This window comes from Phyllostomus hastatus, unplaced genomic scaffold, assembly GCF_019186645.2.
Source record: "Phyllostomus hastatus isolate PE091 unplaced genomic scaffold, TTU_PhHast_1.1 phas_scaffold_55, whole genome shotgun sequence".
Taxonomy (NCBI): Eukaryota; Metazoa; Chordata; class Mammalia; order Chiroptera; family Phyllostomidae; genus Phyllostomus; species Phyllostomus hastatus.
This window is the reverse complement of record NW_025334035.1, coordinates 8,578,640-8,596,743: the sequence shown is the minus strand read 5'-3', so window position 1 is coordinate 8,596,743 and position 18,104 is coordinate 8,578,640. Positions and strand designations below refer to the sequence as shown.

The 18,104-nt window shown below is 53.3% G+C and overlaps 1 protein-coding gene across 3 annotated transcripts in view; it reads right to left on the bottom strand.

The window, feature by feature from the left end:
• Positions 1–85: 85 nt before the first annotated feature.
• Positions 86–18,104, bottom strand: part of ARHGAP44 (Rho GTPase activating protein 44) — a 180,952-nt gene continuing 162,933 nt past the window's right edge. Inside the window, exons 17-22 of one of the 3 annotated variants that reach the window (XM_045824055.1) lie at positions 14,044–14,061; positions 13,176–13,397; positions 9,151–9,308; positions 5,969–6,349; positions 3,957–4,005; positions 1,323–1,460 (exon numbers count right to left, since the gene is read on the bottom strand). In XM_045824055.1, coding sequence (XP_045680011.1) covers positions 3,998–4,005; positions 5,969–6,349; positions 9,151–9,308; positions 13,176–13,397; positions 14,044–14,061 — 787 coding nt within the window. In that variant the 3' untranslated portion in view covers positions 1,323–1,460; positions 3,957–3,997. Of the gene's footprint in view, positions 1,461–3,956; positions 4,006–5,968; positions 6,350–9,150; positions 9,309–13,175; positions 13,398–14,043; positions 14,062–18,104 lie in introns of all 3 variants that reach the window. The other 2 variants (XM_045824053.1, XM_045824054.1) reach the window with 2 other exon arrangements.

The window sequence follows — 18,104 nt, the reverse complement described above, 5'->3', positions numbered from 1 at the left end:
TGGGCCTGCCCCTGGGCTCCTCCTGAGGCAGCAGCTGGTGCCGCGGCCCTGCCCCCACATGTCCCTTAAACAACCACAGCCATGCTCAGGGAGAATAAATCTATTTTAATAAGATGACTTTTGACAACTATTTGTACATGTTTTTAAAGATACTTTCAACCCCCGGGCTTCATTACAAACTGGGTGCTGAGCCGCCCCGGCCAGGAAGTGCGTGAAGCTGCTAGCGTCCAAGTTGGCCGGTCCCACAGTCAGAGAGAAGCGGCTTTACATGGTTGGGAAAAATAACTAAGCGTTTAAATGTCTCATTGTACACCTGTACATTGGTTTAGATTGAATGGCTCAAATTAAACAAATATAGAGAAATTTCATATGTACAAATATATCGTGTATAGGTATATCGTATCTATTTTAAAAGGATAAAACTGTAGAGTCGGACTTGGCATGCACGGCCCGCACGTTCCTTGCCGCCTCCACCCCAAGCGTGACAGGCTCGCCGCACCGCGGGCTGCGGCGCTGGCCCGGGGTCTGAGGGCCTGCGCCACCTCCGGCCGCCTGCTCTGGGTAACAGTTATTGCTGTTCACCTGTGACCGCCAGAGAGGTGGCGGCTCCTGGACCCCACACACCTTGTGGGGCTGTCATGTGATCAGATGTTTGACGGGGGTGCGGGAGCTACCTTCAGGCCCTCTAGACATCCTTAAAGTCAGTTTTTAAATTCGAAAGTGTAAAACAATAAGGTAGAAACAGGAGCTTTCAGTCACAGGGTGTGGAAAAATGAAACTTAAGAAGTGAAACAGATTTTGTTTTAAGCCATTTACTTCAGACCCCACAGTGACGGGCAGCCTCCCCTGGCAGCAGGCAGCCCCAGGGCGCCGAGGGTCCCGGATCTAGTCCCCCAGAGCAAAGAGCCCCTGCTACCCCATCTCCCTGCTGCAGCCACAGAGCCGTTTGCCGTCAGAGCCGGTGGTGGCCCCAGGCCTAACCCCGGGGACAGCTCGGCCTCCCTCACAGCCCCACCCTGCAGACAGTTCCCACCAGCGGGCCCTTGGGTGGGGAGGGCTGTTGCTGGGCACGGAGGCCGAAAGTGGATCAAATAGGCACAAAGTCAAAAGGCAAAGATCAAACAAAAGGCCAAAGTCACCATCCAAAGGGAACAAACAAAATTGGCACCACCGACATTTGCCACACAGGCTGGAATTGGCAGTTTTCTGCAAAACTCCAGCCTTGTGTTAGCAGTGACACCAAAGAGCCAATGGAGGACCCTTGGCAAGCCCATGGGCGCTGGCTGTGTGCTGGTCCGGGCCCAGGTGTGTACACGCGTGTCAAAGGGCGGTGCTCTCAGACTCCTCCTCCGAGTCCCTCTTCTCAGTCACCGAGGGTCGCCGTGCGTGCTCCAGGGGACTCAGGCGGAGCGTGGATCCAAGCTCTACGTGGATGGAGGGGACATCAAAGTGAACGAGATCTGGAAGTCAGCAGAGAGAGAGGTGAGAAGGGGCTTTTTGGCCAAGGTGAGGGGTGGCAGGCTACGAGTTGCGCATTGCGTAAAGAAGTGTAGCAGATGAGCCAGTGCAGGGCCAGCCTGCACTTGGGGGCCGGCTGAAGCGTTTGGGGGGTCAGGGCAGGGATGGGCCGCTTTGCTTCTATGGACAAGCAAGCCTGTAGGACCAGCATCCAGATTCCTCTAGGGCAGCTCACAGAGGACTGTAAGGACAGCTCCCGGCTGGCCACCATACACTCCCTGCCTCTGGGCCGGTCCCAGTGACAGCTTTCTGGGGATTTCAGGGCTGCAGTTAGCTCTCTGAGGTCTGCAGACAGTGGAAAAACACCCCTTTTCCCAGTGAATGGGAGCCCTCACTCTGAGGCCATGAACAGTATACTGCAGATGCTGACAGGGCCAGGCAGAGGGGTGCCCTCAGGAGCAAGAAGCCTGGCAGCAGTTGTAGCAACTTGCTTCCCAAATGTAGGAACCCCCTCTCTCAGCCCTCAGGAAGCAGCTCACTTCCAATGCAGCCTTGTTTGGGCACTACAGGTCATTCTCCCTGCGAGGTGATCAGGAAGAACGTACCTCTGGCAACAGGGCTCAGGGTCTGTGGGGTCGGAGGCATCTGTGGCGTTGAAGTGGCAAAGCTGACCTGGAGATCAGGCAGCTTGGCCCAGGTAAGGACATGTGCTAGGCCCTGGGGCTGCTCTGTACCCTCTTCACAGGTGCCCTGGGCCTCAGGACTGCACTGCCTGAGGCAGGGGGCAGGGGCAGCAATAGGAGGCTCCCTGGAAGGCTGTGGAGCCTGGAGCCATGGACCCTGGGCCCCTTTTCCTCAGTCATGTCACCCCCTTCCTTGGCCTGTTCAGTGTCTGCCTCCACTCAGCCTGGCTGTGCCCTGGGCCCGGGGCAGCCCCTGGGTTGTGGGAGGAGCACACCTAGGAGGGAGACGGCCCTGGGCCAGAACCAGGAGGTGGGCATTTTGTTGCCTTTTTGTTGGCCTTTTTCTTTTTTTTAAAGTAAAACATTTAGCCCAAAGAATGTCATACCAGGTAGACAGACAGACATCTGGACACGGTCCTAAAAGACATTATACAGACATGGAAGCTTTCGAACAAAGCTCCTTCTCTCGCACCCCACCCCCAACAGTCATCAGATCGTCATCCCTGCCTGTGTTCATCCTGCTGCCTTCGGGAGCAGAGATTGCGGGGTCTCAGCTCTGCTAGTGAAGGCCACTCGCTCCTCCTCCTCCGGCTCCAGAGGGTGCCTGTGTCTCGTTCTCACTGCTGGGGCCCATCCCTGGGGGCCGAGCAGCCACTCCTGGCCCAGGGCACACCCCGCCATCCATGCCTTCTTTCTCTGTTGGGGAAGGCACAGGCCCTGAGGCTTGGAGTCCAAGTCCCACCTCTGCCACCAGGAAGAGTATAGCCTTGGACAGGTGTCTTCCTTCCCTGTGCCCCACAGACAGACGGGCACACCAAATGATGGTGACAGGTCTGTGTGACAGAAACAGAGCAGGTGAAGCGCACCCAGCCCAGAACAGGCACTGACTGGGAATGAGCAGTCAGCTGTTCTCCTGGCTGTTCCCTCAGAGACTCCCAGGATGAGGGTGGGGAGGGCACGGGGAAGAGGCCCCACTGACAAGGCAGGGGGTGCGGAGGGCAGGGTGGCTTGTTTCTTGTTTCCAAGGAAGCTGCAGAAGTTAGGAGACCCATCTGTGGGTGCTGGATGCCCTCCCACCATGCCTGTCACTGGACTCTGCGGCTCTCGTGGGGGACACCCACCCAAGGGTCCTCCTCTGGCTCACTCTGGTCGCCCCTTCTTTTGAGCATCTGCTCTTTTGAGCATAGGAGGAGACCAGGCAGAAACTGGTATAAATGTTCCAAAATATTGATTGTACTGGGGTGGAAAAAATGAGCTCAGTATGTACTGTGATACTACTGAGTCCTCAGGATGTGCCAGCTGTCTCAGCCTACTCAGCCTAGGGGATGGCAAGCTAGGCTGTCTAAAAGTGGAGACCACTAGTGTGCACTCACATGAGGCAGGCTGCACCTGCGTGGTGGGGACTGGCAGCGGGCAGGCCCTTCCTCAGACACGTCCTACACTAAGGTGTAGGTGAGGCGTTGTCCCTAGACATGGGACACAGAAGTCTTCAGCAGGCATGCCAATGATAACAAAAGTTCATCATGCGAAGAACAAGCCTGTGACCCTTCAATTCTCAACCATGGGGAGAGGAAGGGATGGTGGACTAGGTGACTGGCTTTCTCCCCCATCTCCTACGGCCAAGAGAGTACAATCAAAGACATGGCCAGAGATCCCAGAAAGCCCAATGAGCTCGCAGCCTGGCAGCTCCTGCTGAGGCTGGGGAAGCGACAGGGGTGAAGCCGCTGTGCGAGTCTGAGCCACATGCAGGAGGCGGGGCAGAGAGCGGTGGCCACTGGCTCCGGCGGGAGCACAGGGCAGGCTGGGGCCGCTTACCCTGAACATCCCCTCACACGTATCCAACACTGCGGCACACGTCACACAGCTGCAAGGACACAATGACAGGATTCGGAGAAAAGAATAAACATGACAAAACAAGAACGCAACAAAAAAATATGCCAAGTTTCACAGTCAGGGGACCACATCAAATCATTGCAGCTTCTGCTCTGGCCCCAAGGCCTGTGCACCCGAGGACAGAACCAGGTTCTGCTGCCACGGAACATGCAAACAGAACAGGCATGTTGGGGGGGGGGGGTTGTGATTCAGTCTGTAAGTCAGTGGCTCAGACGGGGGGGCCACGGAAGGGGGTTGTGCTATTCCTCCCCTGCTGGCGGGTGCACTACCTGTCCCTCAGTGCCTTCTCCTGCCCACTCATTGTCCCCAAATTTCTCCTCATTCTACCTCACAGATGCTTCAGAGTGATAGCTGTTGCTCATTCTGTTGCTTCCAGTACCAGCAATACTCTGCGTCCCTTCCTTGGGTTGGCTGCAGAAGTTGGCAGGCTGAGGTGTGAGGAGTGCCCCCCCAGACAACTTGGGGTAACCACGACTGCCAGGGTGTGGCCGTGAGCCCCGAGAGCAGTGGGCCTGTGATCCCTCCCAGCAGGGCTCACTGAGGACACACGTCATCACCGAGAACCACCAGGGGGAAGTGGTGCTCTCTGTTGCTGTTCAAGTGAGAATTTCCTTAACTTCTTATAAGCCCTGGTAGACGACAGAGGCTGGACCTCAACATTAATCACATCCAGAAACAAGCCAAATCACCAGACGGCTGCCCCTCACAGTATTTAAATCTCACCCGTCACAAATACTCACGTTGGACTAGACTTTTCACAGGCAGCAAGGAGCCGAACCACCCAGGCTAACCCAGCCGTCTAATTGGGAGTCAGCCTTGGAGATGGCCATGGGGGCCGCAGGTGGCAGAATGCCCACCTCCTGAGAATGCCCAGTCCCCTAGGGCATCACTGCTGTCGTGTGTATCTGCAGTATGTGCATCTGTGTGGTGTGTGTACATGGATGTGCGTCTGTGGCAAGTGTGGTGTGTGTGGGGGTGTGGGAGTGCTCTGTCCCCAGTTGCCTCACCTTCTGCTAATGGGGACAAGGCCAGCAGATGTGCTCACGCCCTGCTGCCTGGTGAATGGGGTAGGGGTAGTGGGGTGGAGGCTGGCTCTATTCCGAGACACAGCCCGACACCTGGCCTGCCTCCCTGCAACAGGACAATGCTGTGCTGGCCCCGGTGGCCACAGCAGATGTGCTGAGTTTCTAACTTCGTGTGGTCCGTGTCCGGGGAGATGTTCCAAAAATGTCATCTTCTTCCCATCTACAAATGGCTCATGCTACTTGTGTGCTATGGTTTCATGTTTTCATATCTTCCTGGGGGGAATAGCTCCATCTTTGATTTTAAATTTAAAGCAAAACTAAACTTCGCCATGTGGGCTTGTCTGTCCGATTAGCTCCTCTGAGAACCAGGAGGACACCCACCTTTTCTGAAACTGACCCTTGACTAAATATGTATTACTAGAAAAACATTTTTCTAATTAGGCTTATTAATTAATACCAAAAAATGTCTTTGGTTCTGAGCATCTGTTCTCCAGCTGTGGGGGTGTACCTGTCGAGAGGCTTGGGAAAGCCTCCAGGCTCTCACTGCACTTTGGGGCCCTCGTCTGTGATCAGCACCCAGCCTCCAGGCTTCTCTGAAGGCCCCACCCTAAAGAACTCAGAGCACTCAGTCCCCAGCTCAGAACAGAAGCAGAGCCCTGGGTCACCAGCATTCACTTGGAGGAATCCCCTAAGAAGCCCCTCTGCAGGACATCTGGGGTCCATCTCGAAAGGCTCTCCACTGGCTGATGGGGTGTCCAAGGAGCCCTCTCAGTAGCTGCATGTGGCACTGGCCTGGCTACCCCACTACAGGTGGAGATTGGTTAGCGGGGGGTGGCACCAGCAGTCCCGGCACTAAGCCCATTTTGCTGAGGTTCACGGAGGCACCTGAGGAAGCTGAGGCTGGGTTACCTGTAGACATGCTTTCCCCGGGGGACATGCCGTCGAGCACCGGGTGCTCCGTGGACTGCGGACTGGAGGCGGAGAGGTTCATCGTGGGCGGCTGCGGAGGCGGCAGGGTGGGCCTCTGCCGGGGCTTAGGGGTGGGCCGTGATTTGGTTAAAGTGCTCGTGAAGCTGGAAGGGGAGGCCAGAGGGGGTGCTGCAGCAGCTGGGGAGAGCTGGCCTGAGGCCAAGGGGTACCCGTGAGGGTAGCTCAGTCCGTAGGGCGACGGGGTGCTTGGTGGCGTAGGAGACAGGCTGAGTGGGGAGGGCTGGCTGGGGGACTGTTCCATCACAGCGCCTGGCTGGCCGAAGGGAACCTTGGGTGGAATCGGGGCCAGCTTTTTGGAAACTGGAAGGGAAAACAACACAACAGCAGCAACACACAATGTTAGGTGAATCCTGTGGCCCATGTGGCTGTTAGCACACCCTTCACCACCTCCTGCCCCTGGCCACCCCAGCTCTTGGTGCCCTGAGAGCAGGCCAGGCAATTTTTTGAAATTAACCTAGAATTGCATGCTTTTGTATCTTCCTGTCTGTTCACTAATTTCTCCTCCTCATCTCTGGATGCCTGCCATGAGCTACACGCATGCTTGCACACGCACACACTTGCACGCACACAGCCAAACCGCAGAACACACTCCCCTCCACGGTGGCGGCTGAGTGCCAGCATCCTGCTACCACTCCTGAGCGGCACTGGTGTCGGAGGTACACTGAGGAAGACTGAGTCCGAGAACAGGGTCCGACACAAAACAGTGAGAGTTCAACCTGTGACAGTGGACCCTGGACGGGACGACAGTCCCAGAAAAGGGAATGCTAACTTCTGGCTGAACCTGTCCAGGGGCCAAACACTTGGACCACAGAGGCCCATTCCTTGGTGTGCCCTCGGTCCCTTCCTCCTTCTGGCCCCAAAGGTGTTTTTCTTTTAAGAATCTCGCCCTCTGGGTGTAACTAGGCACAGAGGCACCGATGCGCTGTTCTAAGCACAGCACTGCCCCAGCCTCCTCCACAGTGCCTTCATTTTCCTTTTTGCTTGCTTAATCGTGCTAACGCATTATATGACAAGTGCATTATACTTTTTATTGAAAATGAACCGAGAAAGATGAGAAATTCAAACATTCAGGGTAAACATTTTGAGAAAGTGATCACTCATCTGTTAGACTTAAGGGAGGGCTGGCTGTGGGTACCCCAAATTCTAGAAGAAATGGCCCCTTAAGCCTCAAGGAGGCATCGGGGACCGTTTTCTCCCCTCTCCGTGGAACTAAACCTATCCCAGTCATGCCTCATACCCTTCCCTGGCTTCTGCAGTGCAGACAAAAAGGGGGCGAATTCTTCGGGGTCCCACCTAACGGGGCTCAGATCCCTCCGCGGCCCACCCACGGGACGCCCCGCGGCAGTGCACTGAACGCCCTTCCCCACAGCACACTGCAATCACCGAGTGGGACCACGTGTGTACAGTACCATGTCCCTGTGACTTAACCAAACCATGTTTCAGCTATGCTGGCTGAAGCGGGGTGACTCCACCGTGAGAAGCCAGTGGATGGACACCCTGGGAATCATGCTTGAATGGGTCTTCTCCTCCGTGATGGGAGAGGGAGGACACAGTGGCATCACCCACTGTTCAAATGAGTAAACTGGGGACCAGTGATGAAATGACCCCTCTTGGGGTTGGCTAACTCCCCAGACCTCAAATGTCTGTGATGATGTTTACCACTTCTGGGCAGTTATAGGGCGAGGGCATGGGGTAAAACTTTGGGCATGCTGTCTAAAGTTGAGGGGTTAAAAAAAAAAGCTAAGTATACCATGCGTGGGCAATGGTGGAGGGTGAAGAAGAAAGTTGGATCTTTCAAATGATGGCTGGGCTACTGAATGTCACTGGGGAAAGGGACCTCCGTGGCTCTGGGCTGCGCTGCCCGCACAGGTCCAGGGTGCTGTGAGAACTCGAAGGGCCAAGCTGCCGCTGGCACTAGGAAGCTGCTGCCTTTGGACAGAACAAGGGCTTAGCCATGACCCTGCTTGGTTGGGCTGCGGGGGAGGGTTAGAGGCCTCACACACAAATATGGCCGAGGACCTCTACCCAGATGGAGAGGAAAGCCTGTCGGTCTGGTTTGGGGAAAAACTCTGGAGCTCCCCGCATGACCCACAGTGTCTAGAACAGTGGCTCTGCCTGTTGCTGTTTGGCCCTTAGAGCTCTGCACACAGTGGGGGCTACTACTTGTGAACGCAGAAGGCAGGACCAGGGAATGCGCAGGAGGGGCTGGGGAGAGCAGACCCAGATAATGGGATCGCACAGCAGCCTGGAGCCAGGGAGGCTGGAAAGGCCCCATCAGGAAGGTATGAGTGCCCAAGGCGAACCAGCCCTGTCCCGAAAGTCCTGGAGCTAAAGCCACATCTAGAAGCTGGAAAGGCCTGAATCGAGAGCAAACTAAACATTATGTATGCTATTTTAAACAATTTAAAGCCTTTGCAAAGCAATGACATAAGGTAAAAACAAACAAAAAAGTCTCGAATAAGCACACATGCCCTGCGGCTCCCCATTTATGCAATGTCACCATGGAGCATGTCTTCAGCTTTCAGGAGGCATTTCAGAGAGGATAACTGGGCCTTCTACAGTGGGTTCCAGTGGCAGATTCTGGGCCAGGTGGCTCAGAGGTCAGGGTAGAAATTCTTAGAACTTCTAAAGCAGAAATATCAAAGGGCGGGGCTCCTGTAGAAACAATTCAATTCCTTCTTCTCTGTACCATTCTTCAAACAACCCCAGGGGCAGGTGGCTGTGTGAGGTGCCGGCTGAGGGGCAGGGGTCTCCTACAGAAGACTCCATACACGTCTTAAACCATGTCATGGGGCCTGGCAGGGAGCGTGGAAGACACGTGTCATCCTGCACAGCCACTCTGCACAGAGGTCTCGGTGTGTGGGAAGGCATACTCTGTACATGCCCCTAATGAGCCCACCGTACAAATGAGCAAACTGGGGATTAGCCATGAGATGACGCCCCCTTGGGGTGGGCTATCTCCCAAAACCTCTAAGCACGGACCAGGAATGTCTCACGGTTTCTAAGTATCCATGTTAAGCGAGGGAAATGAGTTCTCAGGACAGTGTGAAGCTATCCTAGCCTGAGACAACAGGTGTGGAGAGAGGGTGGTGGGGACATACCTTTCCGGAGAGTGTGAGGGCTCTGGTCTGCAGGCGGCTGGCTGGGGCTGGTGCCTGGCTGCATCCCTGGTTGCGTCCCCACGCAGGGTGCCCCTTGGCTGGAGCCCGGAGTTCCCTTCTGTCCAGACCCTGGAGAAAGTTCCTTGCCTTTGGAAGTGCTGAAACACAAGCACGCAGGACAAAGCAGAACCCCTGAACTTGGGCAACTTCAGGACCAGCACATGGATGGTAATGGCTGTTCTTCAGGGCCAGCTCTGCCCTGTCTCAGGCCCTTCCTAACATCTTCAGGTTGCCTCCAGCGGTGACTGTCCCTTCTCGGGGCTCTGAGAGCCCCCTCTGTGGCCCTCACCTTCAGCTTCCTTTCAATGCCTCTACCCTCTCTCCACCAGGAGACCTGAGTAATGGGTGGCGGGGCTCCTGAACCCCCTCTGTACCCTGTGATCAACCCTGGGACTCTTGGACATCCTGAAACTGGAACACGTTTAAGTGTGCTCATCCCTTCCATAGCCCCAGCAGAGCAGAGCAGGAGGACTCGCTGGTGTCAGTGTGCCCATGAGGGCCGCAGGCCTGGGCTCCCACTGAGAAGCTGCATGACCATGGCTCTCTCTGAACCTCTGTAACATCTCAGAGCAGGGACAAACTGGGGGCTCCTCCTCAAACTCAGGAGGTCCCAGCAAACCACAGGGTTAAAACAGACCCTGGCTGTATTCCCAAATGTGGGCCAGTTCAAGTCCCAGCCCTTCAGCCTTGGATGGGGGATCAGGGTCAATGGCACTGAGGGTCTCTGGAGTCCCTCCAACTAATAAAAGGACACCCTGAGCTACCAGGTCCCAAACAGGGCTCATCCCTCACTGCTGGCTCTTTTTCAGGCATTCTCCTAAGGATCGAGTACATGTTAAGAGACACTCTGTTTGACTCCACTCCGCAGACCAGGGATAGCAAATATGGGGCTGACTCCTCACCCCCTACCATCCCCTATCATGCCACCAATGGCAGACATTAGCAAGCGACCTCCATGTTTCCCCTCAGGGTCCTCACCTGTGTTCAGTATAGTGCTGCAGGAGCCCCTGGGGAATCAGGGCGGTGACCTAGGGTTGGGAGCTACCTGTTGTTCTTGCTAGAACCTACATGGACTCTGGTGCCCTCAGGTAGGAAACAGGAAACATGGAAACCTAAATCCTCCACATCGGTTATTTCTTCCCTGCAAACGCAGTGAGAACCCATTTCTTCCCTGAATGAGTCTGGAAACTCCAAATATGAAAAAGCTAAGAATATGCTACTCACTCCCCTGGGGTGTGGCGAGAAAGGCTGGAGGGGTCTGAGACTGAGCAGCAAACACCATCCAAGCTCAGCTAGTTTTCCCCACGTTGGGGAGGGAGGGGAGGCCTTGTTTGTTTGAGGCAGCAGTACACACTCCCCTTCTCAGGGTAAGTGTTATACCACCCAAGGGGAAGGACCATTTCCTCAGAGGTCCGGGAGAGCATTCATTCCTTTCTCTGTCTTGTGAATAAACATCACGAGCCCTCACTGGTGTGACTCAGTGGATCGAGCACCAGCCTGTGAACCAAAGGGTTGCTGGTTTGATTCCCAGTCAGGGCACATGGCTGGGTTGCAGGCCCAGTCCCCATTGGGGGGGGGGCGGCACATGAGAGGCAACTACACATTGATATTTTTCTCCCTTTCTTCCCCTCTCTCTAAAAGTAAATAAATAAAATATTAAAAAATAAATAAACAGCAAGAACGACAACCCCTTGCCTCACTGCCCCTGGCCTCACTCTGGCTGGGCAAGAACTTGTCTTTCACTCCTTTTCAGGCCCAAGTTGGCCAGGCACTCAAGGCACTAATGCCTAATATCCCTCCACTCTTCTGTCATCTCTGCCTCCCGCAAGAGAAAGGTAAAATAAAACAATAAAACAATAAAAGAAAACACAAGACAAGCAAACAAAACAACTGCTTCTTGAGGCATAATAGACTCTTCTTCTTTCCCCTAGATGGACAAGAATCTAGGGACCAAGGAGTTCACCCTTCTTTTCTCTTCCACCTAGACCTGCCCCCACAGCAGAAACAAGAATTCACCTACACGGCCTGGATCCTCTCCCCAGCCCAGGTGCAGCTTACCCAGGGGGAGAGGTGGGGTGGAAGCTGGTCCTAAGGGGTGCCACATGGTTGAGGCACAGTTACAACATGTTTGAGGACAGGTTGATTTTGGGGCACAAGACTCCAGGAGCTGGAGTGCAAAGGGGCAGGAAGCAGAGTTTGGGGTCAGAGTTAATGCCAAGCAGATGAGCAGGGTGCAGAGGCTGAGCCTGGCTAGATAAAGCCACCAGCCTGGAGGGAGAGGGGATGAGGGGCTGGAGATGGCAGGGAGTGGGAGATGGGAGCAAGTCACAGGGAGGTAAGGAAGGGCCGTAACAGGGATCAAGCAACTGGAGGAAATGCCATCGGGGCTGCAAGTGTCCAGAAAACCGAAAAAACAGAGAAAGAAACAAAAAGCAATGGAACACTGGTTTGCACTGGGAGGAATCCTGTGGGGAGAGTAGGAGAGTGGGACAAGGCAAACAGGGACAGGACAGCCAAAGGAAGGCTACAGGACTGGCTATTCCCGGAAAAGGGGACAGCAGGACTACAGAGCAATGAGAGAGAGACTCTCCAAAGCCATCCATCTATAGCATCTGAGAACATATCAGGGCCAGGGGAAATCCATCTTTGAGGGGCCTTTTCTAGGATTATCATTTATATGTCAAATGTTGTTTGGCACCAAGTCTCCGTTATAAGAGGAAATCAGGATGAAGCCAGTGAGTGTCTGTAAAGGGAATCTTGCCAGCAAGTCTCCTGTTGGTCTACTTCCTACCTGTCTGCCTTGCCAGCCCACAGCCATCAGCCTTTGCTTCTCCACTGAGCTTGGTCTCCTGTCCGCATCCCTCTTGTGGGCCCGCAGCCTGGTGAGCACCCCTCCAGACCCAGCTCTGCCCGTCCCCTGAGTTGGAGCCATCAGCAGCAACCCAAGCACATCCAGTATCAGTCCCCTCTCCCAAACTGTCACTGTCCCCTTTCCCTTTCTCATTTCCCCATTACAGTAAAGTACCCACAATACCTTCATTTGGGGTGTTTGTGTGTGCATGTGAGTGAGCATGAAATCAAAGATTGGGTTAAAAGGTTCAGCCTCTCATGGTCCCCAATTTTTCACTGCAGTGGACATGGAGGGATGCCGCATCCTCCAATGACAATTCACAGTGATATCTGATCTGACACAGCCTTTCTAGTTCTCTGGATTGCTATTTGAGAACACATAGAAACACACGAACAGAACAGCAAAGTAGTTTGCTGTGCACGTCCCACTTCTAGAAGCCACCCCTTTAAGGAAGGGCAGGTCCAGCCTCCTTCTGCGGAGACGCTAGGTGTGACCACGTGCCTTAATCATCCTGAGCATCTACTCGCTGGAATGCGCACCCCGAGAAGGCGCAGATCGCATGTTTCAGCTTTGGATAGACACGGTTCTCTGTAAGACCTCATGAACCAGTGATGAAATGAGCTTGTCCTCCGTCTTTCTTCTCCCCTTAGGAGAATGGAAATACAACCATGCGGCCAGCTGCAAAGTTTGCTGGGCCAGCATGACCACATGACCTTCACCCCTTCCCTGGTTTACACCCTTGTTAGCAGTAAACATGGCTCCACAAATCTAAGGGTAGAGGAGAGGAAAGGAGAAGTACTGAAATTCGAAATTGCAAAATAGGGAAGTCATTATGGCAGAGGGAGGGGAAATGGAGAGCCAGGAACTGAGGTTCCCCATACCTCTGTACAAGTTGCCTCTGGGTAAATTTGCTGTCTGCTAGGGATGTTCTTCTAGGAGAGCCTGGCCTGCATCTGATAGTTCAGGGAGCTGTGGTGACTTCCTGAGCACCAGTATGATGTGGAAGGCCAACGTGAATGCATAGAAATGGGGGGATGATGGAATCCAAGAGGCTGGAAGTGGGTGCAGGGAGCCCCGCCACCCCCCGCACAGAAGGCAGCCTGCCCGGGCTTACCTGGTCCGTTCAGCCCCAGGCTGGAGGCCCAGGCTGGATGGAGAAAGCGAGGGCACTGTGGGTTCCTCTGGGAGCTGCTCCGGAAGGGGCGAGGGCAGAGGTGCGGCCAGCTCTGCTGGCGGGGCAGGGGGCTGCGTGGAGGGCGGGGCACATGACCCTTTCCGGCCTGCCGAGGAGCCTCTTCGAGCCACCCAGGATGTGTCCATCACCCTCACGCCCATGCTGGTGAGGGACACAAAGACACATGCTTATCCACGTATGGCAGGTGACAGGCTCCCTCCCCCATGAAGCGGACACATTCAAGCAGGTCAGTGGTAGAACAGCAGCGCAGCCGTAGCACCCTCCTGGGCCCAGGGAAGCAAGGAGGTGTGGGCAGGGCTCTGCAAAGTGATGGGCCACTGTGGGAGCCTCCAGCTGCCCCGCCGGTCTCACCCCAGCGGGCAGCTGCGCTTCCACCCGCTGCCAAAGCCAGCTGATCTTTCAGGGCAGAATGCAGTCTGTCTGGCGGGCACTCACTCCTCCCAAGTGGGGGAGAGGTGGGTGAGCAGGACAGGGACAAGGGTAGCATGAGACTGGAACAAGGCAGCGACCAGCAGGAGACATCTAAATACCTGTGCTAGCCCCAGGACCTGGCCAAGCCTCAACCTCCGCAGGCCACTCCCACTTGTGTACAGGTGGGAAGGGGCCACTTATGCCTACAGTCTCTCTGCTCTGGTTCCATGTCAATGATGGGAACACAGTCAGCCTCAGGTCAGTCGGCCAAGCAACCAGACACGGCACATTCACCCTCTGGCAGAGCTCACTAAGGCATGGCTCACTGAGTTCCCAGAGACTGAGCATGGCCTATAGCTACCCGAGGATACCGTACCTTTGGATTTTCCTAAGGCTGCAGAGACAGAAACATACAGATATTAGTGTCAAAAAGACTATGCCTCCCTTTGGACATACAAGTTGTCTCCTGTCAAGGTCAGGGTCTCGGTGTGGGGCTTTCATCGTGCCAAGAACTAGGTTCCATTTTGTTGGTCTCCTAAAGTGGCTCTTCTATTTGTGTGGGTGAAAAATCTTATCCTACTAAGCTCACAGGTGAACAGAGAGACTGAATGGTTGATATCAAGGTGTGTAGGGGCGGGGGTGGGCAGGAAAGGGCATCAAAAGGGAGAAAAACTGATGGAAGGACAGTAGTCATCTGCCTGGCTTACGAGGCAATTGATGCCCTTTGCTCTATGAGGTACACAGGCAAGGCCTTCACTGACTAAGGCAAGAGCTAATGTTTCCAGTATTAAGGACAGATGCAGACATTCACTTGGAAAACACGTGCTCCCAGCCAGCATCTGCCTCTACCAGGCACATGTGTGGTGGGGTGTGGGTATGAGCGTTACCTTGTGTTTACTCTCACCTCTTCACCCACACTGGTCAGAAGCACAGAGCTATCACGCCATGAAATCCTGCCTTCCAACAAGGTCAAATGGACCTTGTAGAAGTGCAGCAAAATTTTTTTAAAGGGGTCAAGTTTGGAGATTGTAGCAGCCTTTGGGTCCTTTAAGGAAATATGCCTTAAGGGATGCAGCCGGCAGTGATGCACACAGTGAAGGGCTGGGGCTGTAGGCTGAGTGCACCCCACCAGGGGGCAGGGACAGCCTCCTGACACCCCCTCCTCTGCAGGGTCACGAGGCCTCTTTGAGTCTCGTGTCAGTGCTAACCTTCCAATCTCCCCTCTATGGCTCTGAGGAGGCACCTTGGTGGGGGGGGTGGCGGGAGGGGCAAGTGGGGTCAGTCTCTTTCCAGGACCCACTTGCTTTCAACGTTATCTTGGGTCTAAAGACCCTCCACCAAGAAATAAGCAGCTTCTGTAGGGGATTCGGAACCACTCTCAGAGGCCACCCAAAAGTCTGGGACCGGGTATAGGCACATCCCAGATGTTTAAAGAGAGCTGCAAGGAAGTATCCAACTCTGCTCTTGGCCTTCAGAATTTATTAGGATGCAGAGAGGAAGAAGCTTAATATTCATTCCACTCAGGGGATACCACTAAGCGGCCATGGTCAGCGAGATGGCAAAGATGCATGATATCTCCCAAGGTGGTCAACAGAAGGGTGCCTAAAGGATGTGAGTCTCACCCTGTTTCCTCTTCCTTATGGATTCTCTTTCACTTAGGAAGACCTTTCCCACTGGTGGGGGTGCAGAGGGGGAGAAGAGGCTTGGGATTTAGGACCAGGGCCGGTGGGACATGCAACTACTTCCAATGGCACCTTCCAACACCAGCAATCTCAGAGAGAAGGCTGCCTGGGGCACACAGCATGGACAGGGCGAGACCTGTTGGGTGTCAGTGGCAAAATGTCAGCAACCAAGAAATAGAGGCTGAACATGCGCTTCTGCCTTTACAGAGAGACTGCCTTGCTCTACGTAATCGCCACCTGAAATTATTGTCTTATGGGAGGCAGCGTCACTTGTTCATGATGAGTGTGCCTCAGATGTCCACTGGCATTTTCAAAATGGACAAGGAGTCAGGGTAAGGAAACCAGGGGCTAGTAATGCAGAATTCTTGCTGGCTCATTCATGGGATCCATGTGGGGTAGGCCAGGTGACAAGTTCTCACCTTGGCAAGGCAGTCCCATTTAACTCCTCCCAGTCTACCAGGACCTTTCATTTGTATGGAACTTATCATAAGGCACATTGGTATTTTTCATGAGATTATATCCTGGAATAGGTTCTGAAAGGATCCAAGCCACATGACCCACCTAAACCATTCACTGACTCAGTGAAGCTCCCTCCTTATCTACAGAAGGAGGCTAATACCTCCCATCCCACTTCCAGCATTTCCATGAAGGGATTTTTATCAATTACTGAGTGCTAAGATATATTTAACATGCTAGGCCATTACCCAGGAGAGAGCTAAGTCCCCTTTCCCTACGCTCCTTAGGGGAGGGAGCCGAGTAGTCATGCACTGGGTTGTGGTGGCGTGAATGATGGGAAACACAGGCTGTACCCATAAGCAGTCTGTCTAGCTACACAAACAGAACTTTATGGGGTTGACCAGTTGGAGGTGCAGAGAATCATATGATATCTTGATGGAGGAAAGAAAAAGGCTTGGGGCCTGGATAGCATGGAGCTGGAGTGGCAATTCCATCATGGGGTGACCCCACTCCCTGCCCTGCTCACCACGAATCTTCTAGGGAGCAGCATAGTCCTGTGGCCAAGAGCAGGGCTTTGAAAGGAGGACTTTGGTGTCTGATTGACATTTTCTCATTACTGTGTGATATGGATGAGCTACTTACCATCTACTATTCTCTGAGCAACACCATCTCCCTTTCCTCAGGGTTGTTGTAAAGAACAACTAGAACAAGGTGTATGAATTACTAAGCATCTACTAAGAGATCAGGAAGTGGTAGCCTTGACTAAGATGATGCTCTTTCCTGGGAGGTACCAAGTACAGATGATTTTAAATGATCTTCGTGGATAAATACGTAGAGTGAACCCCAGTCTTAAACAGGTTGATCAAACAGGGAATGAGGATATTGTGTCAGTGAATCAGGCTCAGTATGAGGTGAAAATATTGAAAAGACACCATCTGGGTCACATCAGCTGGGTTTATAGGTCTACCATCAGATTTCTTCCCTTCCTAACACTGTCTTAAACGTGAAAAGATTTTGGGGTGGCTTCCCTGCTAGAAGTAAGGGAAACAAAAATAAGGAGAGAGCTGAGTCCCCTTTCCCTACGCTCCTTAGGCTTCTAGGAATCTCTGAGTTAGATGGGCCACAGTGGGTTTCAGAGGATGGGATTGCAGGAAGCCTACATTGATGATTCTAGGCTTAAGGAACAGAAAAACAAAGGGGGATCCCCACAAAATCACCAAGTCTCACTGCCCAGCCCAGGTCATCAGGGTAGGAAAGAAGGAAAGCACCAGGCTCATCTTGGCTGACAGCTCCTCTGGGGAACAAACTATGACAGGGGGCTGGAGACTCAGCCAGGAATGGCCAAACCCTCCCCACCTGCAGAAAGTCTCCCATGTCCCAGGGAGCCCCCTGCAACCTTCCCCTGACCCCGGCCAGTCCACTGGGCTGTAGTATATGTTGTGCTTGCAGAAGCAGCCCAGTCCCTCCTAGGAAGGTGGAGACAGAGAAAAACACTCGAGGTGTTTTTAGTGAGATGTCAAAGAATGGGTTGGTCGGGGCACATCATGCGGAGAAAGTGCACCCAGCCACATTACTGTCTTAAAACCGTAATTAAAAAGTCTACTGTGTCTACTAAATACAGCTAACATTAACATATATCAAGCACTGTTTTAAACACTTCATAAGTAAAATTTTATTTAACGCTTAAAACAAATCTAAGGTTGTTGTTTACTATTATTTCCTCATTTTGCATATGAAGAAACTGGAGCAATCAGAGGTTAAGTAACTTCCTCAGGTCATGTGGCCAGAATGTGAACTCAGAAAGCCCCATGCCAAAGCTCACACTCTGCATTTGCAAAGGGCTGTTTCCCATGGGGTTATTCTTCTTGAAAAGGTGGGTAAGGAAAGGATGGAGAAGGCTAGATCTATGAATGTCTGCTGATGAAGGAAAGAAGATGGCCTTCTTGCTTTAAAGTCTGTAATCTGGCAGGCCACACAGGGAAAACATGAGATCCAGAACCTTAAACATTAAAAGAGACAAAGGCCTGGCCCAGCAAAAAATAGAAATAAAAACCAAAATCTGAAAGTTGGAAGATCCAGGTCTAAGAAGAATAGGTGTCTACCAAAATAATACATTCACCACTGAACAGAGTTTGCTGTAGACCATTCTAGGAAGTCAGCTGTCAAGGGTTAGTGGATTTTTCCCCCCCTCTGTAGGATAGATATCTGCAGTCCTATTTCTGAAGCCTGGTTAGGTACATTGTTAGCTAGAGGTGTCAGCCAATGTTTGGTTTTGAAATGTTTAAGTCTATAGAGATCT